The 27483-nt window shown below is 41.4% G+C and overlaps 1 protein-coding gene across 1 annotated transcript in view; it reads right to left on the bottom strand.

The window, feature by feature from the left end:
- Positions 1 to 18942: 18942 nt before the first annotated feature.
- The window catches only part of SHB (SH2 domain containing adaptor protein B), a 57173-nt gene continuing 48632 nt past the window's right edge, over positions 18943 to 27483 (bottom strand). The window contains exon 6 of the mRNA XM_084225310.1: positions 18943 to 22237. Coding sequence (XP_084081436.1) covers positions 22054 to 22237 — 184 coding nt within the window. The 3' untranslated portion in view covers positions 18943 to 22053. The remainder of the gene's footprint in view (positions 22238 to 27483) is intronic.

Here is a 27483-nt window from a genome sequence, read left to right as displayed (position 1 = left end):
TTCCTGCTATGGACCAGGATAAGATGTTTTTGATAAGTTCAAGGGAAGACTCATCAGCCGAGAGCAATTTATCAAGGACAAAGCCTAACAAGAATTCTTGAGATCTCAGAGCAGTCTAGGAGATAGCAGGAATGCACCACCACATGTGCTAGAAGTCTCTCTTAAAATGGTGAATTTAAATGGGCTACTGATTAGCTGATCTGAAAGTGGACTGAAAAACTAAATTACACTGCTTCACACCTGGAAACGTATTTTGTACAAGTAATCTGGTATATTGGCTAATAACCTTATTAATGTGAATAATCTCTCATTTTATCCTTCGTACAGTATGGATATGGAATAAACAGAATGAAAAAAAGGAAAAAACAAATAAAATAATTTATCACTGGAGTATTAATTCCCTGGTATTACAGGTCTTCCATTCCTTACTAAGTCTTGTTTTGGAGAACAGTATCTTCTCTCCTACTCAAGCAATTGCAATAAAAACAATAACTTAGAAATACACTGAAATCCAGATTTTAAAAATCCTGGCCATTATAGAATCGCCTTTTCTTCTCCTGAGAATGGGGGAGGAAGGTAGAAACTCCATTGTTTTGAGTGGGAGGTGCTAGGTTCTGTGTTAAACACTGTGATGAAAGTCGATTTCTGTAAAACTGAGAACTCTTTTTTATGAGTGAGAATGCCTGGGAATTGATTCCCTGGCCCTGCAAATATATCCAATAAATTATCCCAAAACTTCTGTGATCCATGAAAGTAGTGCATGCCTCTGCTGGAAAGTTTGCCCACTGAGCTGGTCATTCATACTGCTGTAACAAAGGGGCCAAGAGGCAGTAAGAAAATTTCTCCATAAAGGATGTGCACCTGGCAGGAAAGCTGCTCTTTTGATACTGTCCTGGAGTGGAGTTTCACTTGAACTGTGACATAGCTCAAACTCCACTCTTCTGATTGCATTATCCAAAGTAGGGTTCATGTGTGTAGCAAGGGCACAGGTTGATGGGGAGCACCACCACCACCACTCCAGGCAGTGCCTCAACCTGTCCAGTTGGCTCTCATGCTTCTCTATGGCACAAAGACAGCAAATAGCTCACACAAGTGTTGACTGGCTCCAGTGCTTTTGTTAACGTTGTGCCAGGTTTTTTGCTTTCCTAGGGAAGCTGGAACATTAAATGAGTGGAAATTTGAGAATAGGAATACAGGAGCTGAGCTAAGAGTTTTCACATGGAATTTGCTCTGGGGAAACTCACTCTCTTTGGCTTATTTCCTGGTTTTTTATATTTTTTCAGGATGAACAACAGTTCTTGGGCTTTGTCAGGTATTCACAGGGTTTTGTTGCTATACTAACTTCTACTTTCTGTATTTTCTTGTTCCATAGATAGGTTTTCCATTGCGCTGTTCAGTCCTATTGTATTAGATCATTAAAGCAAGAATTATAATTTTTTTTTAGTTTTATAAAGCACAACAACATTCTGGAGTTTGACCAGCCATCCAAGAAACAAGTGATAACAGCAGGTAAAAATTTAGATTGAAAACTGAAGTGTAAATATCAATGATATTTAATTAATTATGTTCACATTCTTGATTCTATCCTACAGCTCAGATCCTATTCTGCAGCTATGTGCTTAGGTAAACTCAAGACATGTTCAGGAATATGGAATAAGCCACTGTAGTGATCCTGAACAGAAGATTATTGTTCAGAGCTAATGATCCACAAAACAACTATCCTGAGCAGATCCTGGACAGTGCTATGTTGCACTGTGCAGAATGGATGCCTTGGCCGTCAGTCCTTAATTGGCTTAACTTTTGCACTTTGACTTTTTCTGCCCAGAATTCTGCAGCTATTGCATCCTTGATGATTTTGGCAGCCTTTAGGGAAGGTACAGCCCAAGTCATAAGATACTTCTGCTAAGCTGAATTAAAATATCATGTTCACTCAAACTTTTCCATAAATTAGCCACTGTGAACTGACTCTCCCCTTCATCCTTTTCTTCCTTAGAATTATGAAAGGCAGAGTCCATGGCCAGGTCTACAGTGCTAAGTGATTTAGAAAAAGAATTAGTTAGGCATGGGAAACATAATTTGAGTTCTACTGAAAGCAAAATTCTAATCATAAGCACTGAGTACTTAAAGAACTTGATCATGTGATATGGTTAGTGAGTAGAAAATCCTATTTTCACTGTTTTCCCTTTCCCCTTTGAAGTTCCTGGTTCCAAGCTGGCCATGGTGCTTCTAGTTTGGCTGAGAGTTTTGTACTTAGAAGACAGCAAAGATTCTTGTGTTCCCAATGTTTAAATCATCTAAGGTCAAGAAAAGGTCAAGGAAAAAAAACACGTAGACTTTAAGTGTATGTGCAAAACAAGTTATATAAATGGAAATTAACCTGAGAGCATAAATTCAAGTCTGGGGATTCCAGCTGATAAAATATACCTTCAGTGGGCTCTAAATGTCACTGAAGTCTGTTTCAATTAATTATAAATTATTCTGATTTTCATGTAAGTTGGTAATTATTTATTGCTATTGGTCGCATGACTTATAACTTTCAGTTTCATGACTGTTCACTTTGCCAATCTCTTGTTTTCAAGATCAGTCAGCCTCCAACATGCAGCACACCATGCAGCAATGGCCCATTGCAGACACGATCCCTTTTTGGACTTTCAAGCAACTACAGGTTTTTCTTGCAAGGAACAGCTCTATTATCATTAATTCTACAGCCAAAACTGCAATGAAGTTCACTTGAAAGCATCTTTCTGCCCTTCTAAAGGCAGGAGTTGCAACTGCTACTTCCAAGTGGGATTAGCAGGCCATTGTTGCATGGAACTGTCTGCGTTTATGCTGAGGCCCAGGGATTTCCACATGTGTGGGGCTGTGCTATTCATACAGACCCAAAAGGGATAATGTAACAGTTTGGGTTGTCTCTGCCCTAGGCAAAGGTAAACCCATCTGTGGGATGCTTTTCTTAAGACCCTAGGTGCACATGGTGGGTAATGCAGGAGTAGGAGGAAGTCCAGTGTGTACCTCAAGGGGGTTTCATTTTGGGCGAGAATAGCCAATGAATTAAATTGTATTATGCTATTTGCTATATGTATATATATAGATAAATGTATATATATATATGTATATGTATGTACTTTATATCATAATTTCTATGGCTGCTGTCCACATTTCATCACATTGAGTGCCTCACAGTATCTATCTCCACAAGACCAGATTTTTAATCGCTGTGTTAGTGAGGAATGGACTTTGGTGGAACTCAATGAGCCTAGAGGTGATGGAATCAGAATTGTCTACAGCATGCACCAATTGGGCACTACTCACCATCTTTCCTGCCTGATTGTTATGATGGTCCAGGGTCGTGGACTAAATGAATTCAATAGACCTTTACAGGGAATCTCCATAGACTTAAGGGATGACAGCAGTGGGTACATCAATCAAAAGATAGGAAAGGTGATGGGCAGCATAAGACCTGGCATGACAAAACTGGGCTAAAATGTGGATCCTCACCTGTTTTTTCCTGGGATGGAGTTAATTTTTGTCTTAATAGATGGTACAGTGTGTTTTGAATTCAGTAGGAGAATAATGTTGGCAACACACTGATAATTCAGCTTTTGCTAAGTAGTTTTTGCTCTAAATCAAAGTCTTTTTAGTTTCCCATGCTCAGCCACATGAGCAGGTGCACAAGAAACTGGGGACACAGCCAGAACAGCTGATGCTAACAGGACAAAGGGATTTTCCATCACAGAGAGTGTCCTGTTCAGTGTATAAACTGAGGGGAGCTGGGCAGGTGTCACCAGTCACTGCTCAGGGACATGCTGGGCACCAGCCAGCAGGTGGTGTGCAATTGCGTTGTGCATCACTCGTTTTTCTTCAGTTGTATTCTTTTTTCTCTCTCCTATTTATTACTGTTGTTGCTTTTGTTGTTTTAATTGCTGTTGTTGTTGCTACTATTATTGTCATTGTTGTTGTTATCTTTACTTTGTTTCAATTATCAAACTGTTCTTATCTCAAGTCTTGCCTCTTTTTTCCAATTCTTATTCTCATCCCACCGTGGGGATGTGGGGTGTGAGTAAAAACCTCCTTGGTACTGAGTTGCCTGCTGGGGTTAACCCATTACAACCGGTTGACACAGGCTGCACCTGCTTAACTGAAATTATCTCATCACAGAAAGATGCCATGCACGCTGCAGATGTGGTGCTGGTTCATCAGTGAACCAGTGAACTACCACAGGCAGACAGAGCCAGAAGCTTGCAGAAAATGCACTTGGAAAATGTGTTGATTTGATTGTAACAAAGGCAAAATGAAACAGAACATTCAGAGTATTCTGAAATATTGTAAGCAGGTTTAGGTAAGCTATGTGTGTATTCATCCCTCCAGAATTAGTAAGAAATGCAGTGTAAACTCTGACTTCTAGAAATAGTCATGGAAAAACCCCCAGGAAATAAGAATATCTGGGGGGGGAAAAAAGGCAAATAATCCAGGAATCTAACAATTAGTACTAGTAATCTATAAAAATGCATATAAAAGCATCCACTCAGTCATTATTGGAGTATAAACATTTATCTCCAGAACATGCCTACTATTTCAAATACTCAATCAAAACCATCCAGAGAACTTCAATTGCTAAGTGAGGTCCCTTTCAGCTGGTGTAGAGGATAAATTCCTTGCCACTGCTATCTGGGTGACAGGATATATGGCATGAGCAGTTCCTGTTGAAAAAATTCCTTAATTTTTTCAACAGTAACACAAAAAAAAAAGTCAATCTAATAACTTCATCTCCATGCCCCACTTCTGCAAAATGCATAATCATTGTATAAATCCAACCCACGTACTGAGACTCAACTTTAATCTATGCAAAAGTCACCCAAGGAAAGACAGACCAAAGAGCTGTGCTGAAACTGTTCTGAGCAGAAGGAGGTGCTGAGTCAGTGGTGGTGATTCCATTTTCACCCTTTGTTTCTCCTGCCTCTTACTGCCCTAACGATGCTGTGTGTGGTTCATAGCCTCTGAGGTTCAGAGGACACCTCTTTTGAAAACATTCTGTGACCAAGGCTTTCAGATGCTATTGCTAGAGGACATGTGAAAATGCTATTCATGCAAATAATTAGCTTTGTGCTTCCTGAAGCCTTCTCTCACAGCTGGCCTCTGGGGGAAGCACAGGAGCATGAATATGAAATAGTTGATAGAAGTATTGAGTCAACATGACTAATTTTACCTGGAAGATAATTTCTTTCACAGCTTCAATGCATTTCAGAGAATCCTACCATTTGACCTCCACTGGCTTTGGGAATATTTTATTCTCCATTTCCTAATATTATTCTGGATCTCATCCAGATGAAAAAATATCTTTCCTTAGTAAAGACATAGGCACATGCATTTGCACCTATACTGCTTGTTTTACAGCCAATTAGACTGGCTGCGTGATATGACATAGGAAAATGATGAAAATTACATAATCTAAGTAAGATCATGTGTAGAAATCCAGCATCAGCATTGCTTTTCATTGAAGAGATATAGCACACCAGGCTCAGTTATTGTCAAGAAATGAAAAATACTTGTGAGCTTTCTCCAGCCTAATCCAAGGTGTTGCATTGCCTTTTGTGTCACTAAAACAACAACAATGACAACAACAAACAAGCATGCTTGTCAGGCATTTGTTAATGCCTGTTGAAATCACTGCTGTATGCCTCACTCCATGGTAGAAAAGTATGGATAACTCACTAAAAAAGTTTTCCAACAATAACACTGAACTGGGAGAAATAATGTGGTAAATTGCAAAGCTGAGATTCTGGATTATGACTGAGTACAATCATAGATGTGGCAAATACCTGCATCTGTTCACCATCATCTGGCTAAGTAATTTCTATGTTTTCTCAAGATGTTAGGTTTCTAATTGCAGAGTATCTGAATGCTGTACAAAGGTAACAAATTTTAGCATTATTTGCAGAGCTCTGAGGGGTGGCAGTTGTGTGTCACTTTTTAGAGCAGTTGCCTAAAGATCCATTGTATTTGATGACGCATTATTCCTAATTCTTTGCTCTTCTTGAGCTAAAAACCCCAAAGAGACACAGATTTCTGGTTAAATTTAGTGCTGAGATACCTCCCCATTTGTTTTCATTAAAAGTTCCCTGATCCTTTTCTCACCTACTCTTACTGAGAAGGTGAGCTCAGTGGAAATGCTGGTGAACCCACACTGATCACTGAAGAGCTACAGCTGACCTCTACACTTCAGGGAGATGAATTTTATTTTGTATTTATTCAATTATGACCCAGATCCTTAGAAAAAAAAAATAGGGTCTTCTACATAAATAAATGAAGGCAGTAAAACTAAGTATATTTCATAAGTCTTTGGAGGAAGTTTTAATTTATGCCCCTTGCATTTGGATTCCCACTGAAATCTGAAATTCAAGCCTTAGAAATACAAGGTCAGTATCCTAACAAGAAAAAAAATGAGATAATTATTATGTACAATTGAAGGAAAACAAGAAAAAAAAAGGAGATAATTATTATGTACAATTGAAGGAAAATAATCTTGAATGGGTAAAGGTGATATCTGGCCTTATAACAGAGCCAGTTTTCACTGCTTATCTAGACCTGCCAGTGTGATCCAAAACACTCCTGAAAGATCATGAGATGGAAGATTTCTACCTAGTTGGGATTCATTTCATCTGACTGAAGAAAACCAAATCTTATGAGAACTTCTACCAGAGATCCGGTTCTTACTGGCATCAGTGTCCTGGTTTCCGTGTGATTGAAGCAGCCCTAATTACAAACCATACTAGTTAGGTACCTCCAACCCCATCACCGTTGCGTGGGATGCTTACATGGTCTAGCTCAGTCCAGAATATGGAATTGAATATGGTGTCAGGTCTATGTCCTGTACTGTGGGAACTCAGCGCACCGCTCCTGACACCCAGAGAGAACCCCTGGGGGGCTCGGGAGCCTTGGAAAGTTGCCAAAAGTACCTGGTGGCTCAACTTTGACCCTTCAAGAGATGTACCACCTGTATGTGGGGATATAAGAATCACTGGTATATAGAAATACAGGTCAAAGCACTTATTTTAAGATTTTGGTACAGGGGGGTTGGAAAAACAAGATGGAGGGAGTTGGGGCCTGCCACATGGTTCTTCCTCCTTCTTCATGTCTTCCATTTTCTGTATGACATCGGTATTTTTGATAGGTTCTTAGTAAAGGTACACTTGTTAATAAAAATGATAAGTATTGGGGACAAAAGATAAATATAGTTTACGTAGTCTTTGTTATAAAAAGATGCGACCGCCCTGTGGGCAGTCAGAGTGCCTTTGGCTGCCTTGCTAGTCAGACCTCGGCTGGGCAGAAACGAAAACTTTGTAGATAAGAAATAATAAACAACCTTGAAGACCGAACCTGAGAGTCCAGCCTCGTCCTTTGAAGCCCGGGGAGCGAACCCATCTCACCCTTGTCTGGGCAGAGACAGACAACAGCCGGCCCGGACACTGTACGGCTTTGACAAAGCCGGACAGCTCAGCAAACAGGCAAGAGGCCGAGCAGCAAGAGCTCGTCAGGAAAGCACAGCCCAGAAAGGCAGATACAACGCTGTGCTGTGAGGAGCAGCGATGCAGTAAACAGAGGCTGCCCCCTCTTGATGGCAGCATGAAAACACTTTGCTGTCGAGGGTGATTTCTCTACAAAATGACATCAAACGGGAGCGGCGTACCCTGCACTGACAGCGTGATTCCCTCTGGAAGGGATAATTATGCATGGGCCGTTTGCTCCTGGTAAAACAGCTAAGTGATATCCATGCCACTTGCAGAAAAGCCTAGATGAAGGCTTTCCCTGTAAAAGCATGTAGTAATTAGGCAGATCCACATACCCTTTCTCCCTCACAACAGGGCCTGAAAGCATTAGATGGCTAGAAGTCATGTTTACCTTCTTCAGCTGCCATCTCTTCAGCGGCCTCTGCAGCTCTGGAAGTGCAATGGGGTTAGATGATTTTACAGTCATGTAAATTTGACAAGGTGTTCCTATGTTTATTGGGATGTAGAAGATTTTATGAGTTTTCCAGACTTGTGAGGCATTTAATAGGGCAGGCATCACGCCCAGGAGAAGGTATTTTTAGTTCTGTAGAACAATGCACTACCTTCGCTGGTCTGATTTATACCATACTCAAGCTATCTGAGCTGTCATGCTTTTCTCTTGCATTATTGTTAACTACATGACAGATCACACTGCATTTGTCCAGGGTGTAGCAGCACATGCACCTCTCCTTGGCATCCATCTCTGGCTTATTATTTTACATCTGTTGGTTGTCATTCAGAGCCCTTTCACATTTAAATGCATCTAGCCATCAGGAGCTAATCACCAAAACTTGCCTGGAGTGCCATTCTAAAGATTGAAATTGTTGGATGGAATATCCTTCCAAACAGATTATTGGTCCACATTGCCATGAGAAAAATCTCACAAGGAAAAACTCTTCTTTGACTGTTCTGCCTGACTTCCCCTTCAATGCAAATTTTAGCTGTCATTTTCAAACTTTTTTGCACCTTTTCCTATAACAGTCCATTTTTGACCTCTTCCTTCAAGCACCAAATCTTGTGAAGCTCTCACAACATCTGAACTTCCCTGTTACATCTTTGAAGTACCTGCTTTTAAAAAGCTATTCTTAATGAAACCTTACTTTTCCACGTGTTCTGTACATACAACTGTAACCATTCTTTGACATACTGCAGTTTTCTAGGTAGATTCTAGAGTCTGTGTTTTTAAGCTAATATTATGCTGGAACCTTCCTGGATTCACAAAAGTCTCTGCCAAACAGGGAGACCTTGTAACAATCCTTCCTTAAACCCCTTCTCCTACCTAGCACTTCCATATGTGAATTTTTATTCAGACTACCTTCCCAATTTTAAAAACTCATGATTAGAGATTTTTATGAATGATTCATCTATTTTGATAGAAAATCTTAAACTGGATACTGAATTTTATTATTGCAAATAACATTTTAATTTATTCTTCCCCACCACCCCCCAGACCCCGATGCTTACAATAATTTAAACTAGAAAAATATTCTAGTGGAAAATGAACTGCAAGTAACAGATTTTTTATGAAAGAGGAAAGGATCTATGGCTTAGTGAAAATTTCTTCTTGAAAACAGAACGTAAAAATGAAGACAGTTGCTTTTCCATATAGGAAGGCAACTTTCACCATCTGAGCTAAATCACAGCCCTCAGTTTGGAACATATTCTCCATTCTATGGTTTTTAAATCAATTCACAGCATCATAAGCTTCCCTAATGAAATGACATGCCCTGCAATATTTCAGTCAGTATGACCAAATTCCACTTAAATTGATCACAGCTCAAAGCCAATCAAATACAGTATTTTTTTTTCTTTCTACATGCAATTACACTGTGGGACTCAGGAGCTAATTACCTGCATACTTGATAGTTTACTTGAAAACACAAAATTTCAGAAAGATTTTTCCAACTTCAGATACTGTTGAATTTGAAACAACTGTTCTAAGTATTTCTGCTATGCTTGAAGTTATCTGGAATGCTACTGTAGAGTTTCCAAAGGATGTTCTTTCTGAAATTGATTCACTTTATGTAATAATAATGATCTAATTGTAGTTACAGCATTGTAACCCATTCTAATTCTGCAAAGGAACTTTAAAAGAACCTGCCCCCATTGCATCTTTCAAAAAATGGCTGGGGACAGAAAGCTCTTGGGCAAGCAGACCTCTGATGAAGACAACCCCAGGCTCTTTAGGAAGCAGAGGAACAAACCTCCATGGATGGAACAGAGAGGCCCTAGTGGGTTGCTGCCCTATCCCCTGTGCTGGGGGAGCAAAGCACAGTGGAGAGTGGCCAGCAGTGCCAATTGTCAGCTGTGTGGAGTCAAGGAAGGAGGTTTCAATGCCCCCTCCTTTGCTATGGGGAAAGGGAAAGTTTAGTGAGAGGGTCAGTCAGGAATGGCAGGGGACAGGGTTTTCCCTAACATTGCAGGGGTGAAGTGGAGGGAGATGGGATTCTGGTTGCAGCTGGGTGACACTGGACTCACAGACAAGCCTGGTGAGTGGGTCTGGTTGGGATGGAGTCAACTCTCCTGGTAGCAACCATTATAGAGCTGCTCTTTGTACTTATAGCTACAGTAATGTTGATAGCACACCAATGTTTTGGTGGTGCTGAACATGGCTCACACAGCATCAAGGGCTGTTTATTCATACTCCATCCGATGGCCAGTAGGCTGGAGGTGGGCAAGAGTTTGGGAGCGCACACAGCCAGCACAAAACAAAGAGGGCATTTCATAATCAAAGGAGATATTTTATACTATGTGATGTTGTACTTGGCAAAAAAATAGAAGTTAAGGATCATGGGAAGGATTTGTTATTAAGGTGTTTGTCTTCCAAAGTAATCACTACACATACTGAGGCCCTGCTTCCCAGGACACCATCTGAAGATGAAAATGAGAGAATAAATATTTTTGCTTTGCTTTGCTTCCACACACAGCCTTTGGTTTTCTTCATTGAACTGCCCCATGAGTTTTTTCATCTTATTTTCTCCCCTGTCCCACTGAGTAATAGAACTGCTTGTGGCCACTTGGCATCCAGTCAAGGTCAACCCACCACAATCCTTTTTGGCACCCAGCATGGGGATTGAGCCAATGGGAGTTCTGAATTGAGCATGCTACAGTTATTAATTGGCAGGTTTCTGTGTCTTTGAAGCTGGCTGGCTGCACTGAATACCTCTTCATTCTGTTGAGCTTTGGGGCATGTTAATACAAATGTTGTGTACTTAACTATGCTGGGGGAGTTATCTTGCAGACAGAATGAGAGAATACACCTCCTCTTCACTGAGACTGATGCTGGTGGTTTTACTGCATAGACGTGTACAGTTTTTGTTCACCCTTTTGTGAGTTGTTTAATACTAACTGATACTTTTGGGTTTGTGGCAAAAACACCCTATTCTGGACAGTCCTGGAGGCCTCCTGTATCCTTGCCATAGACTACCTGAGGACAGTGTACTTCAAGAGCCCAAAAGGGCATCAATGAGCTTTCAGTGCAGCCATCATGAATATGGAGAAGGTTAAACAGCTGACTAACTTGTCTGGCCTCTCAGAATTGCTCTGTTGTGGCCTTACTGTGGGTGGATGAATGGCAGGCTGATTGCTACCATGACAGTACACCAGCAGTGATACTGCAGCAACTGAGATTCCCTGGCTCCCACCTGCAGGCTGATTCACCCATTAGGGACCTAAAGAATGATCAATTTATTTTAAATATCTCATATGGCCCATGCAGAAGTCTGGTGGAGGATGGAAATTAACAGGGACTATTGTGTCCTGAATGAAGAAGTCATGCTGCTGCTGAGTGCTGCTATACTTGATATGCTGGAGTCCCTGTGCCAGCTGGAGTCAAGAACAGAGAAGTGGTAAGCTACAACAGATATTATCAATGTTTTTTTACTCAATTCCTTTGGTAGCAGAAGGATGTCAGTACACCTAGAGTGAACTGCACCAGGCTGGAAGCACAGCCCTACCATTTGTCATGGAGACGGATCAGAGCTGCACAGTCACCATAATGATCCCCCTGAACACTCATCATACATCAATGACATCAACAGGTGGGATAAAAAAGCCTGCTAAATGGGCAGCAGGGTTTATAGGGGTGGGAGTCTGTCATTTGATTTCTAAGGAATTAAGTAGCAGAGTCTTTAGAGTATGGTGAAGACGTGAAGTCTGGGTTCTTTTGGTGTTGAAAGAACAGTTGGGACTGGCAGAGCAAAGTAGGGCTAGTGAGCAGCAGGGCATCCAGGCTCCCTGGAAAACAGCAGGATCTGACATTCCTTTCCCCAGCCTCACCTCTTACAAGACATCTTGTAAGACATCTTACATCTTCCACCAGTTGTACCTGTGCTGAGAGTTGATGGGAATGTCTGCTTCCTTGGTGTTGCAGGTGGTTCTGCAGCGATATCCCATTACTTAGATGAACCTGGAGCCTCAAACGGCCCTGCTGAAGTTTGCCTCACGAGGGAGCTGTGTTCCCAGGAAAAGAGAGCGTGAGTTGATTTCCCCCCTGCACATCAGTCCTAGAGACCCAGAATGGCATGAAAGGAAATCTCCCTTCTCCCTTCCTGCACTCCCTGTCGAAGGAGTGCGTCTCTACACAGCCCGCAGTTGTGTCCCACAGAGACACAGCAGCAGGAACAGGAGGGTTTAAGGCTGTCAGGGACAGGATAGGGGGATGTGAGCCTACAGAAAATAGGATCACTGCCCGCCTGTGCACTTGTGGAAGAGTTTTGTTATGCTCTGTCTCCATATAGGAGAGGGCCCCACCTTAGGCCAAGCTGGGTGTGTTCAGTCCTCCAAGGCTGGAGGAGCTTCCCTGTAATCCAGTAGTGCCTTAGCCATCAAGACTTGGAGAGTGTGGGCAGTTCTGGGTAGAGAGAAAACATCCCCTTCTGCCCCTTCATAGTCCTGGGGATTGCATTGTCTGACGGGCTGCATCAAGACCAAATATGCTGGGAGTGGCCACAAAATTTCGTTTTGCATCAAAATGTTAATTTTTTTTTTAATTTTCCAAGACTCAAACCAAAATATTTGACAGCTTTCAGAAAAGAAAATATTTTCAGACAGAAAAGATTTCAGCTTTTCAAGTAGGTATGCAAAAGGAGGAGGAATGGGAGATTAAGATGAAGAAAGGAAAGAAGAAATGGATCTGGAGAAACAAACATAAAAATCGAAATAGGCCAAAGCAGGCCAAACACATTTTCCATTTTCATTGTTGCTGTTGTTGAAATTCCCAAAATTCTTGGATTCAGTAAAAAGAAAATTTAATATGGAGAAAAATCATGATATGATGAACATTAAGTTAGGATTTAGCATAGATTTAAAAAAAAACTAAGAAGTCTTAATAGTCCCCACTATAATTAATCTGTGTTTGATTAGCATGTCATTTCTTTAAAAGCAGGAAAATTTTGTTTTGCTCATGAACCAGCATGCTTCTGCAGATACTGGGTGGCTACAGCTGTAAACAGAAGATGTAAAAACTGAAGGAAAGATGTACATGCAAGCATTCAGCAGCTTAAAGTGTAAAAAACAGAGCTATTCAGCACCTTTGGCCATCCCAGAATAATATCTCTTGCTGTCAAGCTCCATTTTCCCATGACCTCTATAGAAAAACAACTACAGCTGGAGCAAGATGCAGAGTTATTTTTTGTTTGTCTGTTTGGGTTTTTTTTGTGGCAGGATTCTGAACCAGCAAATGAGTCTCAGTCCAGTAGTAACACAGCAGGTGGATCGGAATGTAGAAAGCCTGAGGCTAAGCCTGAAAACCAAGATGATGTGTCAGGATTAGGGTCAGAATCAATGAGCTACAAGGCAATGAATTACAGAAGCGAAGATACTACAAGAGGTAGGGGTCAGTAGCAAAATCTGAGCTTAAATCCAACTTCCAAGTGCAAAAGGAGCATGCTGTCACCTTTAGTTTTCTTCACAAGAGCTCCTGTTAGTGACAGAGCAGACACTGAACTCTGCAGTTCAAACTCTTTCATTCAGCCAATTCTCAGCACCCTGAAATCAGAATTATTCAGGCAGTCACATGGTGACAGCACAACAGACAAGTAAGGGAAGGGGCAGTTTAATTTGTTTATGAGAGGTGAAGAACAGCCTTAACAGCAGTAAAACTGGTGCAACTAATGGCTGGAGGATGTCTGGGCCATAGTAATCATGAAAGGATAGAATTAAGGAATGTGGTTAGAACTACCAACTTGGACTTCTGCCGGGAAGCCTTTGGTCTAGTTGACAGAGTCTCTTGGAAGGCACTTCAAAGAAGGTATTGAGGTGCTGGGGTGAGTCCAGAGAAGGGCAGTGAAGCTGGATAAAGGTCTGGTGGATAAGTAGGAGAGGCTGAAGGACCTAGGGTTGTTTAGTCTGGAGAAAAGGGGGCTCAGGGGTGACCTTAGTGCTCTAAAAATCCCAGAGGAAGTTGTTTCCCAAAGAAACCCCCCCAGCTAGTTGGGGATTGGCCTCTTCTCCTAGGAAATTAGTTACAAGATGAGAGGACACAGCCTCAAGGTGTCCCAGGGAAGGTTCAGTCTGGATATCAGGAGTAATTTCTTGATAGAAAGGGTTGTTAAACATTGGCATGGGCTGCCAAGGGAAGTGGTGAAGTCACCACCCTCGCAGGTGTTCATGAAAGGATGGGATACAGGACATGGTGCAATGGTCTAGTTGAGGTGGTGATCAAAGATTGATCTCAATGCTCCAGAGGTCTTTCCCAGCCTAAAGGATTCTGTGATTCTGTGCATTCTTGAAGGACAAAGGAATCTAGGCAGGCTAGCAATTTTTGAAGAAAAAGCTCTTAGAGGTGCAGAAGCACCGTTCCTGAATGCCAAAAGACGTGGTGGAGGTGGAGGGTGCAGGGAAGAAAACCAGTCTGAACAAGAGAGTTTTGGCTATAATTCAGTAAAGAGTGTATGACCTTTGGAAAAAATGGGTCTCCACTCAGGAAGACTATCAAGTTCCAAATTAGTATGGAGAGAAAATTTAAAGGGCCAAAACCCAACTGGAACTTAATTTGGCCACCACAGTAAAAGAAAATGTTTCTATCAATACCTCTTGTGATCTGAAAGACATAGATGGGAAACAGAATGATGGCCTAATAATCCAAGGGGAAAAAAAATTAACAATCAAACACGGCTTTGTCTGTGAGGCCAAATGGGTTCCTTGCAAGGGTACTGAGGGAACTGGTGGAAGAGCTCATTGAGTAATTTTAAATCATTTAGCAGCAGTGCTGGCTAACCAGGGAGGTCCCAGGAGACTGGAAGCTGGCCAATGTGATGCCCTTCTACAAGGGCTGGGAGGAGGATCTATGTAGTGCTGGGGCACTATGGGCCTGTCAGCCTGGAGAAGGTCATGGAACAGATCATGCTGAGTGCCATCACATGGCACGTACATGACAAATGGGATCAGGCCCAGCCAGCAAGGATCTAGGGAAGGGGAGTGCTACTTGACCAACCTGACCTATGACAGGGTGACCTACTTAATAGATGAGGGAAAGGCTTTGGATGTGGTCTATCTTGACTCAATCAAAGCCTTTGACATTTTCTCCCACCGCATTCTCCCAGAGAAACTGGCTGTTCATGACTTGGATGGGTACACTGTTTATTGCATAACAAAGACTCTGAATGGCCAGGTCCAGAGGGTGGCAGTGAATGGAGCTACATCCATCCAGTCACAAATGCTTTTTCCAGGGATCATCTACAGGAGGCAGTTTTGGCTAACAGCTAGTTCACTGATCTGGATGAGGGAACTGAGCATTCCCTCAGTCATTTTGCAGACAACACCAGGCTGTGTGAGAATGTTGACCTGCTGGAGGGCAGGAAGGTTCTGCAGAGGGACCTGGACAGGGGGCTCAGGCCAATGGTGTGAGATTCAATAAGGCCAAGTGTCAGGTCCTGGGGTCACAACAACTTCAGTCAGCACTGCAGATGGGCAGCAGCGTGTCTGGAAAGTTGCACAGCAAAGGACCTGGGGGTGATATAGTCGACACCTGGCTGAACACAAAGAAGCAGTGTGCCTAAGTGGCTAAGAAGGCAAATGGCACCCTGGCCTGTATCAGCAAGAGTGTGGCCAGCAGGAGCAGGGCAGTGATTGTCCCCCTGTACCCAGCACTGGTGAGGCCACACCTTGAGCTCTGTGTCCAGTTCTGGGCCCCTCACTTCAAAAAGGACATTGAGGTGCTGGGGTGTGTCCAGAGAGGGGCAATGGAGCAGCTGGTGAAGGGTCTGGAGCACAAGTCCTGTGAAGAGCAGCTGATGGGACTGGATGTGTTAAGCCTGTAGAAAAGGAGACTCAGTGAAATTTCAACTCTGCAACTACTGGGAAGGAGGCTTTAGTGAGGTGGGGGTCAGCCTTTTCTTCCAACAAATGAAGGGATGAGAAGAAACAGCCTCAAGTTGCACCAGTGGTGGTTTAGACTGCATTAATATGGAAATAATTCACTACTGAAAGGGCTATCAGCCACAGAGCAGGTTGCTCAGGGAAGTGATTCAGTCCACTGTCTGGAGATATTTAAAAGATGTGGCATTAAGGACATGATTTAGGGGTGGATTTGGAAGTGTCAGGTTAAACGGTGGACTCGATGACCTAAATAATTCTATATAGAGATATTTATATGGAGATAAAAACAGTCCTAATGTGTAGAAAAAACAGACAGATAAGATTTTATAGACTGCCTTCTCTATGAATGGATCTAATTACTGGAGGTAAAAATAAGATTATTTCAGAGGAAAGTTTACTACATTTGTGCTGAAAGGAGATTATGAACAAACAACAAAAAGCAAAGACTTTGTTTACATGACCCTTATTTTCACAGAACTGGTAATACTCAGGTTGAAACCATGAGTCCATCCTGGCCATACAACATTACTAACTGGAATCCTTTTATTATAATAATTTATCACAATTAATCACATAACTTTATATTTGAAAATAATTAACAAAAGTTAATTAATAAGAAATAGAGAGTTCAGGGCTGTTTTTTTGCAGCAAAAGTTTAAATGAAAGTGCAGAGTCTAAATGAAGTCATATTCAAAAACATTTTAGACATGGATATCTATGATGTCAACCATGAGAAACATGACCTTCCTGTTCCACAGGACAGTCCAGAAGAGAAGTTGGTTTGATCAGTGCAGTCCTTGTCCTGTATGGTAGACCACACAGTCTGGGAGAGAAGCCAGGAGGGTCAGTGTAGCAGTTCCAGCCTTACTGTGTGAAGTCTAAGGACACAGGGTCCCTTCTATTTCTCCCAAGGTATTCCTCAATTCTCCCCTTTTCCTCCCCAGGGTTTTGTTTCAGGTCTCTTCTGAGTCTCTCTGGATTCTCATCAAGTTTCTTTAGTCTCTCCTCATAATCTCTTTGTCTGGGTTACCTCCTGTAGGTACCTTCTGTGTCTCTCTTGAGAGACAGTGGACAATATCCATTACAGACTGCTAGAGAATGCCTGGTTCCTGTATTCAAATTCTCTCAGTATCTTGCACTTCACTCTTACCTCACTGCCATTCAGTCTGCCCTTGCTGACAGTATCTCCACACTTTCTCCATGACACTTTTACAACTTTCACAGCAGTTAACAAGCTGTTTACTTGTAAATGGTTACCTTATCCTTCTCTATTTTTTCATTGCTAAATTTCAGCCAGGCCCCACCCATACTACCTGACACAATCTAGCCATTACTCTATAAACAATCCTGTAACTCTTCCTAGGTATTAATTTCATACAATCATAATGTTTCAGTCATCCCCAAGGCTTATGCAACTCAGCAGATTTCCAGCCATCCTCTTGATATTTCTCCTGTGGTTAGAACAATTGTTTCTTGGAGGCAGACTTGGGGAATAGGTTAATATAATCAATTTGCCAACAAACTTCACCAAGCTTGTGTCTTGGAATTGTCAGCAACAACAAATGCAATTCAGGGACCCTGAAAGCAAAGGCATTCAGTCTAATCTTATCACTGAACTAAAAACAAGGTGCCGAGCACTGAAGTCACCATATTATCTCTAGAGAAATTCTGCATACCTTGTTTGCAGAGAAGTCTCAAGGCTCAAGATGGGAAATCACATGCTGCAGAAAATTGGATTGAACACAGTCATCCCTTGCAACATATGAACATTTTTTTTTTCAGTAGGACTTTGCTTCATGTCAGATCAACAACTATATTTAGCTGCTGTGATTGCCTTCCTTACTTTCTTCTTACCTTCTTACTGGGGCCTCCAAAATATAAGTAATAAAGGAAAACAATACGCAGTATTTTATGTGGGATCTCTGCAGATCATTAAAAAAGAAAAAATGTATGAAAATCAGTTGAATCTTCTTTCTATTTCCTTAACCCCTTGCTCATACCAGGAGTACAGACAGCTCTGTTCCAAATCTGTTTTGTTTTACCCTCTCTACAGGGAGAGAGTAGAGTAGTGTGTGGGATGAAGTCTTTACTCTGTTTATTTAATATTCTGTTAAGACCTTGCTTGTTTTGCTCAGGCACCACTTGAGGTACCACCCAAGGACAGCATGAATAACTTACAGCAGCAGAGGACGGAGATGGCTTAGTAGCGTAGCAGTGTCGAAATGGAATCAGAGCCTGGGTAAAAGATACCATTTGTGGACTCCACCAACATTGCCACATAGTGTTTGTGTTGCCAGCTTGAGCCATGGCATCAAGATAAATGCAAAACCCAATGGGATGCTGAAGAGAAGCAGACAAATGTGTCATCCTCCAAGCAGTAAGCATCTTCCTCAGAGTATAGATTCAGGCCATGTTCTTTGAGAAGCGGAAAATGTCTGTTTTGGACCTTTGCACTTAATTCAGCCCTGTGCTTTGCATCCTGTCTCTGAAGACAATTTCAAATAAGACAATAACCTGTTACCAAGTAGAGAAACCATGGTGATGGTACTTCCACAAACCTAAATGATTTTCCAATTATGGAAGGAGCTGTGAAACGCAATCTTGGCCACTAAAGCTCTCCTATGCATCATACAGATGTTCACAGCCTTCACCATGCTGTGAAATACTCATCAAAATAGAAGCCCAATTAACACCTCTTACAGAGACTGCAAAGAGTGACTCACCAGTGTTATGCTGTTAGCAGTAATAGGTGGATTCCTTGAACACCACCAGCAATATCATTCACACATGCACCCGTGTCAGCCCTAGTAAAGGTGCACAATTAGTCAGGGTAGAACTGAGATACATGATTTTCCAGACTCCAAATTACAACCTAGTGATTACTTTCACAACACAGTGGAGGCAAATAAACACAATTTGTTGTAAAAGGCCACTTCAATTATTAGCTATTCATGACAATCTGAGTACACAAGGACAATCAGAGGAAAAAAAGGGAGAGGTTTGTATTTATTTTTTTAAATAAACTTTTAATGTGCAATATAGGCATGATCACTACAAGATCTTCCACCTATACGCAATACTACACACTGTTAACACACCGCATTTTCACTGTACATTAAAAAATCTCGGAAGAATATTCCTTCACTGGAAAAATATCATACAATCACTTAAATAAACAGAGACAACATTACAGTGCAAACAAAATCCTGGTTTTATTTATTCTGCAATTATTGAGTACTTTCTAAAAGTCTTTTAGAAAAATAAAAAAACCTTCCCATGGACAACCAATATGTTCTGAGATGATTTCCTCTTCCAGAACCAAGAACCTTGATCTGATCCTTGAAGCTGTAATAAGCAGGATACTCATTTGTATGATGTACATTCACATAATTTGTATGAAACGATTGATCCCAACCCAAAATTTGCAGACAGCAATAAAATGGCACTTGCTGGCTTCGTCTGACTTTTGATCAGACCCATGACAAGAAAGGTCTGGTACAATAGTTATCCCCATGAATTAAAGACAAAGTGCTTAAGGAAGCCAGACAAGGCCTTGGTTAATGATGCTATTGGTTTCTACCGGTAATTGCTGTTAGACAGAGTAGGGGCATTTTTTTTTTTCCCTTTAAAGAAGAAAAACAGACAATGGAACAGCAATCATGCCAGATTCAACACGCAAAAGAAGAAATAACACATATTTCTGTCCCAAAGGGCATGATAATGTTGCTCGAGCCCTCAAAGGCCAAGACTCAGAGCAGATGTCACCTGATTCCTAATCTGTGTGAACTCTGCCACCTTCATAAACTCCTACTCTGGTGAGAGAATATACTAACTTAAAAGTGCCTGTATGCTCTTGTCAGTTGAGTGATGTTAAGAAAGTAAAGACCTTAGGGAAATAAAAAGCAGGCAGGTGAATATGATGCCTTTAGTTTTAGCTTTCATATTTTTCAGATTCTGTGCTGTTTTAGTGTGTAGCTCTGAGCTTCATATTAAGTGTTGGTAAGTTCTCTTCACAGGGTAGATAGACAAAACAATTCCTTTTCCAGCTTGACCAAGGAGAACTGTTACAAGCTCCAGGCCCAAAGAGTATAAACAATGGTGAATTGAAGAGAGAAAACAAGGAGGATGGAAGTTCATAACCTCAACCTATAACTGGACAATTAACTCCAATATGCTAATGGACCAAAACTTATAAAAGTGTGACACCTTGTGACTGGTCATCCATTTTGTGACCATTTTGGGTTCATCTTGGGTGTAGCCCTGGCCAGGCTCTTACACTGCCCAAGGTGCATCCTTTAGGGCCTTTTAATAAATACCTATTTTATTCTTTAGCTCTGTCTAGCCTCTATTCTAGGTCAGCCTTCTCAAGGCATCAAGTACAAGAAAAGGGGATGTTTGTTTTCACTTGGAAAGGAATGTTGTCTCTTTGTCCTCCACTGAGCCACCCTCCCCGGAAACCTGGAAAACCTATTGCAATGCAGCTTCCAATTCTGGGTAAGACAGACAGTTTGACCCACTACTATTGCTGCACAGAATGACACTGGGCTCTTCACACACCTATGATAAACTTCTGTTCAATCAGCATTAGATGCCATTTAAAGAATAAGGCAGGGTTAAAAGGAAACAGAATATTTAGCACCAGTGAGAATATATGGGTCATCCTTGAGGTTCTTAACAGATTAAGCAATACCATGAAGAACTACTTTTACAGGCAATAAGTGGTTATTCCATCACAATTTTCAGATTTGCACTTCTTTCTAAGCATACATAAAAAATAGTAGTAGCTAAGAAAGCTGAATTAAATAGCACACAATTTCACAGTCCTATTGCTGTCTGTAAAATACATAACCTGCATATAACCAGTTTGCTACTATACCAGCTGATGGGTTAATGCACAACATTCTAGACGTATGTGGGAGATGGCACAACATGAGGACTATAAGGCTATAGATTCCCCAGTTCCAGCTTGTGTACAATTATAATTTTTCACTTATCTCACTGAATGAGCACACAGAGCATGTAGAAAATATGTCCCAAGTAGATGGGCACTGAGTTGGCAGGACTAAAATACAGAGCAGCTTCCCCAGTGCTTCTGGCTGACAGTGACTGAAACACAGCAGGAGGCAGGCTTCAGCTCATGGTGATAAAGAGCACTGGCCAGAAGGTATGTGCCAGTGGGGCTATGGCTTAAGAATGCCTTGGTAGACCAGAAAAACAAAATTCTGCTCTGCTACATACTGCAATTCTCACAGCTGCAAAAGCCATCTTGTGGAAAGGCAGCGTGACACATATTAGCCTGCTACATCAGTAGGACAGTTGTTTGATCCAGACGAATGAGCAAGTGAAGATTTTGCCTACTAAAGCTTTATAAAAGCCTTTGACCACCCTCATGCATAAATACTAACCCACATATCAAAATTACTTATCCTAACTACTTAAAACATTATGATGTAACTGCCCCAAACAGAATTAGCTGCCTGTACCTACAAATGAAACTTGCAAATGAAGACAGTAAACATTAAGAGATTATTGTACCAAAAAGGATAAAAATATATAACAAACTACTGTTTAATTACATCCCCTATTCATAAGTAATTGACCATGATTTGCTCTCACAAAACTATTTTAAGATTGTGTGTCTAATAGAAGTTCAATATTTGACTACCCCAAGAAACTGCATTAAAAAAATCCCAAACCCATCAAACTATGTGACCAGAGCCAGAGACTTGCTTGCTAAGCAGCTCCGTCTCAGGTCCATCAAGAACACCCTAGGGTCCCTCAGAGTAAGGTTACTCTTTCTCATGGAGAAGTTTCTCAGGGTAGCAAGAGAATACAAGTTGTTGGTTTTTTAATCCTGAGAAGAACTTGTTATTTCTTCTCAAAACATGAAGGAAGAACTTTTGTTGGGAAGCACTTTCATTCACATAGAAGGTCTGGGAAGGCTATCTGCTCTCCTTGCACTAAAATAAGTGTTTTTTCTCTTACGCAGCACTACAAATCTAGAGGCATGCTGCAGCACAAGTGTATCACACACAGTCCCACAGACAGCTCTGCAGAGAGCCCACATTCACAAGACTAAATCTGCCTCTCTCCATCATAGACGCAGGCTCTGAATTCTGGCAATGAATTCTGCGCAACCCAGCTTATCTCTCACCTCCCATCCACAGGAAGGGGTGAGACTAGGTTATTAGAGAGTCCGTACAGCCACAGGGTAGAGCAAGGACAAGTGTTCTGCTCCTTTGATAGGCAGCTTTTTTGTAGTGTAGTAGTGGATGACTTCAGGAACACTGTCGAAAGGAGGGCTGTTCTGACCCAGGATGTATTTCTCTTTGGTTTTCGTCAGCTTCATATGCATAAAACCTTGACTGCTCCTGCAAGGAAAGCAAAGTGTAAGTTCATGCTTGTGCATAGGGAAGAGGGGTGAAGCACCATGACAGGCTCTCCTTATGGAAAGGAAAGTAGCAGAACAAAATGCCAGTAGCTGCTGAGTGGCAGCCCAAGACAGTGGCCAGACTGACCATCTCCAACCGCTAGTTGCAACCCCCATGGACAGTTCACCACAAAGGCAGCCTAAGTATTTTGTTTTCAGCACCTGCACTGCCTTGATCCACATGCACAAGGTGCACCAGTAAATAATCCATTTCCTTCCCATGGCCCCTCTCTCCAGCCCCTTCAATATTTTACTGTGAACACTTATTTTCACTATAGCCAGTCATTACATCTGGACCCAAGTATCTGTGGTGTTGGCCTGTCAGAGGTCTGAGGGTCCCTTCATCGGCACAAGCAGGCCATGAACCTTCTCAGCTAGGCAAGACAAGACCTGTCCTGTTCTACCCTGCAGATGCCTCAGGGCAGACCTTACCCATTCCACCCAGGCAGTTACTGCCCAGAACAGATCTCTGTGCATGATCTGGTGGCTTCAGGGGCAAAAACTACTCCAGGTGAGCATGTTCCCCAGGTTCATGGCATAGTACTGCTTTAGACTGTGCACTATACTGACCAAGGGCTGCTGTCCTGTGGTCTTTCTGCAGGCACTCTTTTTGAGGGAAGGCTCATGATTACACAGGCAGGAGAAGAGTATCATGGAACTCATGAAACTGCCCTGCCTGCTCTTGGCAAAGCAACCCGTCCAACAGAATTCCACTCTAATGGGTAGCACCCACACTGCCATACAGCACCAGAGGTAAAGATGGTCTCAGCTCTTTCCAGAAGTGACCCTTCAGTGTCTGCTGTCTTAACATAACATACAGACTACTTTAAGAGCGTAGAGTTCAGCCAGGGCAACTGGCTGCAACACAAGTGCAAAGAACAGCTCATTCATGTCAAGATGTTAAATGAGGCTTAGAAGACTTTTACAGCTTGTTTGATGTCCCAATCCCTAACCTTCCGGCTCCAAGCCATTGTTTCTTCTAGGTGTGTCCAGGGGCAGAGACAGTAGTGTTAAAACTGGAGTTGGTCTGTGTCAGCAAAAAAACCCAATTCAAGATGACACAGAAGGCTGCAGCAGGAAAACAATTTATGTTAAAACCAACTTCTCAAAAATCTGCCATATTCTAGTTAGCAGGTGCAGCGTTCCCTTTGTAAGTGCCTGTACCATAACCAAGCTCATATCTTTCAGATGTATTCAACAATTGTCTGATGAAGAGAAACCTGGTGCATGGAAACCATGGAAGGCACTGCAATTATGGCTCTACATGCTTAAAACCATGCTTTAAATATCAATTTCTTCGTGGGAAAACACATCTTTCAAGTCCTAATTAATCTCTAAATTATTTCCTTTAAATAAGAGCGACATCTTTAAATACTTTTTATGAGGACAGATGTATTGCTCTCTTTCTTCAGTTGACTACGAATTTACTTTGTCACAAAATGACTTAAAAGTGTGCAGATACATTAATGGAATCAGGTGCATGCTAATTTCAGAAGTATGGCAAGGACTGAAGAAGAATCTTTTAAGTGCACTTTAGTGCAGAGAAAGAAAAGGCACAAGTCTTTTTTGAACAGGAGGACAATGCACAGAGTATGAGCAAATTGCTACAAGCCATGCATTCATGACAGCTGTTGCTTCCCCAAGAAGGACCTATGTATATATTCAGGATTGAGATCACACAAAATAATCCCTGCTATATATCCTGACAGGTGAGCCTTCTGGAAGGCCACACTGTTTGTGAGGGTGAGGGAAAAAGAATGTGAGGTAAAAGTTATGAATAGCAGGTAATGGAACGTAGACAAGGCAAATCCATAGCTTCTGCACTTGGAATGGAACAAACCCAAGCAGCAGCGCAAGCTGGGGCACAACAGGCCAGAGAAGGAGCTATAGTAGGGAGGACACATGGTGGGAAGGAGGATGATTCGATGGTCTGCCCATGAAGGCCCACTGCAGCCCTGAGTTCCACAGCAAAGGGCAGCCAGCTGCTGGAAGGCAGCAACTACTACTACAGAGCTCTTGTGAGGCTGCATTTGTAACTGGTGAAAGGGTGTCCCATGATAAAAGAGATGTCAATACTGGAGCATATCCAGAGCAGGACCACAAAACACGGTCTGGGGATGGGAATACTTGACGTACAAGGATAGGCTTGAGGGAATTGTGCCTGTTTAGTCTTCAGAAGGAAAGGTGAGATGGAGGGTGTCAGGCTGCAATCAACCACTCCCTAAAAGGGAGAGTTACAGTGAAAACAGAGGTTTCCCAGTCAACAAGCTGCAAGGGAGTTCCCACTGGACACAGGGGCTTCTTCCTTATAGTTGTTCTAGAGCCCACGACAGAAGGGTTTCATTCTCACAAGTTTTCCAAAGCACTCAGCAACCTGATAAACATGTACTGCTTGGAGCAGGGGATTGGACTAGACATTTCCACAGGTCCATTTGCAACTAGATATCTCTAGGCAACTGGGAAGTATGTTAAACTGACTTCAAAGGTTTGCAGTGTCTCACAGGCAAATTTTCTGTTCATAAAGGAGAACTGAGAGGCAAGAACATTCAGACAATGGACTGGTTTTGCTTACTGCTAGTGTTTGCAGCCAATACCACATTGGTAGTGATAGACCTGATTTCTATCCTGGTAACTTTTCTGGATGTTCAGAACTCTTTAAACTGAGGATTATTTCAGGCTTACTAGTGGATGAAAGCGAAGATTATGTTTTCAAATATTTTCCTTCTTCAGTCCCTTTCCCCACTCTTTTAGTGTCCAAAAATTACATTGTGAATGTGCTATCTGCCCTCCCTGTTTCAAATGAACTATCACAGGTTGCAAGTAGACATAAAAAACCAGACAATTCTCATCTTATATAATGTAGAACAAATTAAGTTGGAAGAAAGTCAACTCAGCACCTTGAATTAAACCCTTTCAACTGTAAACTATTCTGTGAAACTATTCCTATCTCCACTAAGGATCCTTCTGTGCTGTCTCACGGTCTCTATTTGTCCTTAAAATCTGTCTCACAGTCTCCCCTCTTCTGGTATGCCTGGACTCAGAGAATCAGTGCCTTTAGTAACAGATAAGGGCAAAATGAAATGCATCTGCACTTGATTAACAACACCAATTCTGCTAAACCAGTGACTACAATTACAGGAACCATGTGAAAAAAGAACCTGGATGTCATACTCTCTCTTTCTGTCCTCCAAATGCTGAGTTTAGTGTGTAAAGAGATTGCTGAAATTTCAGGTAATGACAAGGAAAAAAGCTTCATGGTAGAAGTGATTGAAAATAAGTTTTTGCTTAGTTTCTGAAGCACTTTCGGAGTCTACCTGAACAAGTGCCCAACTGAGTAGTCCTGGTTTTGGAATGGTTATTTTTCTCTTAGAACCTACCAGGCCCAAGGTTTTTGAAGAAAAGAACCTAAATAGTGATACCAAGTTCACATATGTGAATACTGGTGAGAGCCAGTGCCTTGAAGAGACAAGACATACACATTTTGCAAGAGAAAGCGCTGAGACCTTAACTACAGCATGTGATATTGTTACTATGTGAATTCTAAGTGTCATTGTGGTTTTTTCAAATGTTGCAATAACTCTTCACCACTTTTTCATTCAATTGACAAACAGCGACAAAACAGGGCTACTAGAGACAATATTGTACTCTTTCTTTCCTTTTTGCAACCGTTCCCATGAGTTTCAAGCACAGAAGAAAATTGCTAATTGCTGATCCCTGCAACAAATTTCTTTCGCACTCTCAGGCACAGATGTTTGCACAGATACAAACTTGACACAAGACTAACAGTCAGTCACCTTGCTTAAAATGTTTGGCAACACAACCATAATACCAAGAGCCTTTGAACTGCAGCCTCCCCACATATTTTCTTTCAGTTTTCAAAACCCAGTGAGGATGGGAAAGGAATTGGGTAGACAGTTAATTAGAATGTGCTTTTTTGATCTTATGCATGAAGTGTGATAAAAGCAGGTGTAATAAATATTAACTAGATATTAAACCTAGTATTTTTTCCAGAAAATATTAATGGTTTTAAAACATGATTCAGTGTTTACAATCAGAAAGTTTGGCCAAGTCTTCTGAACCCTATTTTTGCTGAAGAAAGCACTGTTTTGTCAGAACAGATTTTCTGCATTCATTTTGATGAAAAGTCACTTGCATAAAGAAAAAACAACTTCGTAATATCATCAGAAAAAAAAATCTAGCAATGTAGGAAATATATGTTGTGTTATTTTTCCACTCTGAAATGATTTTTCATTTTATTATTTTAACTTGTGTTACATGCTATAACTTTGAACAAAGCCCAAGTGCAGCAAAAAGAAAATAAAAACAAAAAAGAAAATAAAAATAAAATAAAAGGTCACTGCTTAACTCCAGACAAAAAAAAAAAAAAAAAAAAAAAGAAAAAATAATTGAAAAATCATTTACTGGAGGCATTAAGAGGCTGAGCTATGAACTGTTCTTCCAGTTTCACTTTGCTTTTTCAAGAATATTTTACACAACACTGTCCTACTACACCTGACAGACACTGTCTCCATGATAAAATAAACATCTCTTTCCCTACAAACAAGGCGTACAAGTGTTTATTTGCACCCAATCTGTGAAAATCACTACTAAGCCCAGGCTCCATCCTCTATAACCAGTTCCCATCTGCTGCTTTGAAGGTAGTGAGAATCCTCAGCTTTGCTGGATTTTCCATAGAAATGACTGAATCCATACTTTCTGCTAACAGCCAGGACTTTATGCTTTAGGCTAACAACAGACTAGTAATACACTTTCAAATACTTTTATTCAATTATTAATTTAGAGACACATCAAAAATCCCCCGACCTCTTTGTAAATTATACTGACAGGAAGAAACTTGTTATTTTTACAATATTACAATATTTACTTCCAAGAACAAAAATCAACAGAAAGGTGCTGTTGATAAACTCCAACATTTATCCAGAACCTAGAACTACCCAAAGTTTATGTACTCAACTTTGGAAATCCGGACCACTTCTACAGACTGTAATGACAAAAAACCCCAGAGCTTGCAGTTTCCTTTGCTATTCAGGGAAACCACATGCCTGTTTATGAGTCCACAGGATCAGGATGTCAAAAGGCACCACCCTCTTTGAATTCAGCTCTGTACTTCCAGTGGTTGTGATTATGCAGGAACTACCTGACAGATCAGAAAGCAATGCCTGTTAC

Source organism: Fringilla coelebs (assembly GCF_963513975.1).
Source record: "Fringilla coelebs genome assembly, chromosome: Z".
In the NCBI taxonomy this organism is placed as follows: Eukaryota; Metazoa; Chordata; class Aves; order Passeriformes; family Fringillidae; genus Fringilla; species Fringilla coelebs.
Note: the sequence above shows the minus strand (reverse complement) of the source record. Positions and strands in the feature narration are given on the sequence as shown.